At 48.0% G+C, this 3881-nt stretch overlaps 1 protein-coding gene across 1 annotated transcript in view; it reads left to right on the top strand.

The window, feature by feature from the left end:
• LOC119337752 (mechanosensitive ion channel protein 10-like) overlaps positions 1-3086 on the top strand; it is a 3982-nt gene extending 896 nt beyond the window's left edge. The window contains exons 2-6 of the mRNA XM_037609932.1: positions 1-1021; positions 1097-1220; positions 1748-2041; positions 2135-2337; positions 2532-3086. The exon at positions 1-1021 is cut by the window's left edge and continues 32 nt beyond it. Of these exons, the coding sequence (XP_037465829.1) occupies positions 1-1021; positions 1097-1220; positions 1748-2041; positions 2135-2337; positions 2532-2808 (1919 nt within the window). The 3' untranslated portion in view covers positions 2809-3086. The remainder of the gene's footprint in view (positions 1022-1096; positions 1221-1747; positions 2042-2134; positions 2338-2531) is intronic.
• The last annotated feature ends 795 nt before the right edge of the window (positions 3087-3881 follow it).

Below are 3881 nucleotides of genomic sequence, written 5' to 3'. Positions count from 1 at the left end.
TGGAGCCGCCGACCCCTACCGCCCCCTCCTCCCACCCGTCCCCTGCCCACCCGGCCTCCACCGCCCAGACCCCTCGCCCCGCCTCCACCCCGCAGACCCCGGGCGAGGGCGACGACGACGACGACGTCTTCCGCAAGGACGGCGCACCCACCGCCGCCACCGCGGCCAAGTGCCGCCGCAGGGCCTGCATCTCGCTCGAGCTCGCCGTGCTCGTCCTCTTCCTCGCGCTGCTCGTCGTCAGCCTCGTGGCGCGCCCGCTCAAGGGCCACTTCGTGTGGGGGCTGGAGATCTGGAAGTGGTGCGTCATGGTCATCACCGTCTTCTCCGGCCACCTCGTCAGCCACTGGGTCATCGCCTTCGTCGTCTTCCTCATCGAGCGCAACTTCCTGCTCCGCAACAAGGTGCTCTACTTCGTCTTCGGGCTCAAGAACAGCGTGCAGGCCTGCCTCTGGGTCGGTCTCGTGCTCATCGCCTGGTCTCAGCTCTTCGACCAGGAGCTGGGACGCCCGGCCAAGACTGCCAGGATCCTCAACTACATCTCCAGATTCCTCGCCTCCGTGCTCATCGCTTCAGTTATCTGGGTGGTCAAAACATTTATCATGAAGGCCATCGCGTCCACCTTCCACCGGAAGGCCTTCTTTGACCGGATCCAGGAGAGCCTGTTCCACCAGTACGTGCTGCAGACGCTCTCGGGCCCTCCATTGATGGAACTAGCGGAGAATGTTGGGCGGGAGCCAAGTGGGCGTGTGAGCTTGAGCAGGACGAAGGAGGAGAAAGGAACGCCCAAGGTGATCGATGTCGTGAAACTGAGGAAGATGAAGCAGGAGAGGATCTCGGCTTGGACGATGAAAGGGCTCATCACGGCAATCCGAAGCTCAAGGCTTTCAACAATATCTCAAAGTATTGAGAGCTTTCATGAGTTCGATGAAACGGAACAAAAAGATAAGGAGATAAACAGTGAGTGGGAGGCAAAGGCAGCAGCCAATGCCATTTTCAAAAATGTTGCAAGGCCTGGCTACAAGTGAGGATCACGATTGCCCGTTCTTCTCTGGAAACATATTTCAATATTTGCCGTGACCATTTTTCATCTGTGCAGGCACATTGAGGAGCTGGATTTGCTGAGATTTTTCAACAGGGAGGAGGCAGCCTTGGTCCTTCCGATGTTTGAAGGGGCATCAGAAACGGGGAAGATAAAAAGATCTGCTCTGAAAAATTGGGTGGTAATGGGAATTTTAAACTCAGTCACAATTTCCATTTTAAATATATTTCAGAAGTTATAAGGGGCAATTAATCTTATCCTATGATGTAGATTGATTCAAGTGTTTCCTGTTTTGTGTTTCAGTTTGACTTCAGTTGCAAGCTGCTGCCTTGTGACCAAGAGGTCACGGGTTCAAGTCCTGGAAACAGCCTCTTACAGAAATGTAAGGAAAGGCTGCGTACTATAGACCCAAAGTGGTTGGACCCTTCCCCGGACCCTGCGCAAGCGGGAGCTACATGCACCGGGCTGCCCTTTTTTTTTTTGACTTCAGTTGCAGCAGTCATAATCATGTATAGATTCTTTAGTTTCTAAACAAGTCTTATTTTCCCTGGTATAAATCATTTAACTTCTTAAGAAAGGAAAGAATACATGCTGCTGCAAAACTGCAAAAACTGCTGTATATGCCACATTTTGATGCTTCGACATTGATAAAGTTCTGTATGTATATGGATATTTTTCGTTTCCTTGCTTGATCATTATTTACTGCAGGTAAGCGCATACCTGGACCGCAAGTCACTGGCGCATTCTCTGAATGACACAAAAACTGCAGTTAGCCAACTTCACAGCCTCATCAGAATTCTAGTACTCATTATAATCATCATTATCACTCTGTTGTTGATGGGCATCGCCACGACCAAGATCCTTGTTGTCATCTCATCCCAGCTTCTAGTTGTGGTCTTCATATTTGGAAATGCCTGCAAGACTGTATTTGAGGCCCTCATATTTGTTTTCATCATGCATCCGTTTGATGTTGGGGACCGCTGTGTCATTGATGGAATACAGGTTACTTCTATACTATCCTGTTTTCAGTTCCCCTTTTCACTGATCTTACTGATGTTAAATTCTGATGCTGACATGTGTCTATATTGATAATAGATGGTTGTCGAAGAAATGAATATATTAACCACTGTTTTCCTGAAGAATGACAATGAGAAGGTATATTATCCAAACTCTGCGTTGTCCACAATGCCAATCAGCAACTTCTACCGAAGCCCTGACATGTATGACACCATCGACTTTGCTATTGATGTTAAAACATCAATGGAGAGCATCGCAGCTTTGAAAGCCAGAATTAAAGGGTATTATTCTTGAGCTTCTTCTGTGTTTAATTTACTGCTTCTTATCTGGGCATAGTTCTTAAGTGAATCTATAGCCCTTTCATTTATGAATACACAGATCTGCACATGATCTGAATGGCAGATGAGTTATCCAAACTTGGCTTCATTTTTATTTCCTCCATGTGATCAATTGTCATGGTTCTCTGGGGTTTCAGGTACTTGGAGAGCAAACCTACACGCTGGCACCCGATCCACACGGTAAACCTGAAGGACATCTTGGACGTGAACAAGATCAACATGGCTCTGTGCGCCCAGCACACGATGAACTTCCAGAATATCCGGGAGAAGAGCATCAGGAGGTCTGAGCTTGTGATGGAGCTAAAGAAGATATTCGAGGAGATGTCCATCAGCTACCAACTTCTGCCTCAAAAGGTCGAGCTTAGCTATGTCGGCACAAACCCGCTGCCCGTGAATGTCTCTCAAGGCAGGTAGGAAGCGTGGCGAAGATTAACAACTGATGATGCCACGGAAATTGACGACTGATGGCTAGTTTAGTTATGCAGTTTGTACCGGAGCTTTTATCATCCCTGTACATGCTTTGCGTTTGCGAGTTGCGATTGTCTGTACTGGATCACTGGATAATTATGTGTCAGCGTCAGCAGCGTATGGGTTGAACTAAGAATTTGGACCAAGTATTGTCGCTCATCGTGGGTCGCGATGGGGAAGTTAAGGATGGACTTAGTATTATTACATCTCATCTTGTTATAACATTTGGGATCATTCGCCATTTCTGATGCTGAGCTTGAAAGAGCGACTCAACCAGAAGTGCCTTGTGGTATTGTACAAGGGCACAGTGTCAAGGGGGAGCTAGACAGGCGGACAGATAATTTTGAGTGATGTGTGTATGGCGCAGAAGTTTTTGAGTTTGCACGTCATGCCATTAGTTGGTAGATTTTCATGTAGGGCACGGCTAGAGCACGGCGTGTCATGTGCGCTGTGCTGTGGTCTGCATCTGCGTGTGCCTGTTGCCTCGGCTGAAGTTGTGCTCTCGTCGTCATGTGCTCGCTGAGTGTTTGTCTGCGCCTGCGTGCGCTGAATGTGGTGGATGCTATCTTGTCTCAAGATCTTTGCTTTCTACTAGTAATAAAGCAGGGCCTTGATGGGTCTCCAATGAGAGAGCGAACACTTGCCCTAACCCGATAGGCCTTCGGTTTCGTTGTCACATAAAGTGCCATTGTGGCAAAAACAATGTGGAAGAAACGATTGCGCAGTTGACAACAATGTAAGTTTCTAGTGCATCCTCATCTTTTTAAACTCTATGTTGTGTGTTTTAGCTGTATTTTTTCACGTGCTTCAACGATTACATCAAACTGATTAACATCAGAGGCACTCTTAAGGCCCTCCTGAGCACACCAATGAGCAGCCTTATTGGCCTCTCTTCTCATGTAGCTGATGCGCAAACCCTGAAAATTTTGGAGATATGATTTGATTTCGCTAATTACTGGACTCCCCATCGACCAGCATTTTGTGGCCATCCATTCCTCCGTGACAGTTTTGGCAATCCG

This window comes from Triticum dicoccoides, chromosome 7B (assembly GCF_002162155.2).
Source record: "Triticum dicoccoides isolate Atlit2015 ecotype Zavitan chromosome 7B, WEW_v2.0, whole genome shotgun sequence".
Taxonomy (NCBI): Eukaryota; Viridiplantae; Streptophyta; class Magnoliopsida; order Poales; family Poaceae; genus Triticum; species Triticum dicoccoides.
The sequence above is the reverse complement of the archived record's forward strand: the minus strand, read 5'-3'. Positions and strand labels throughout refer to the sequence as shown.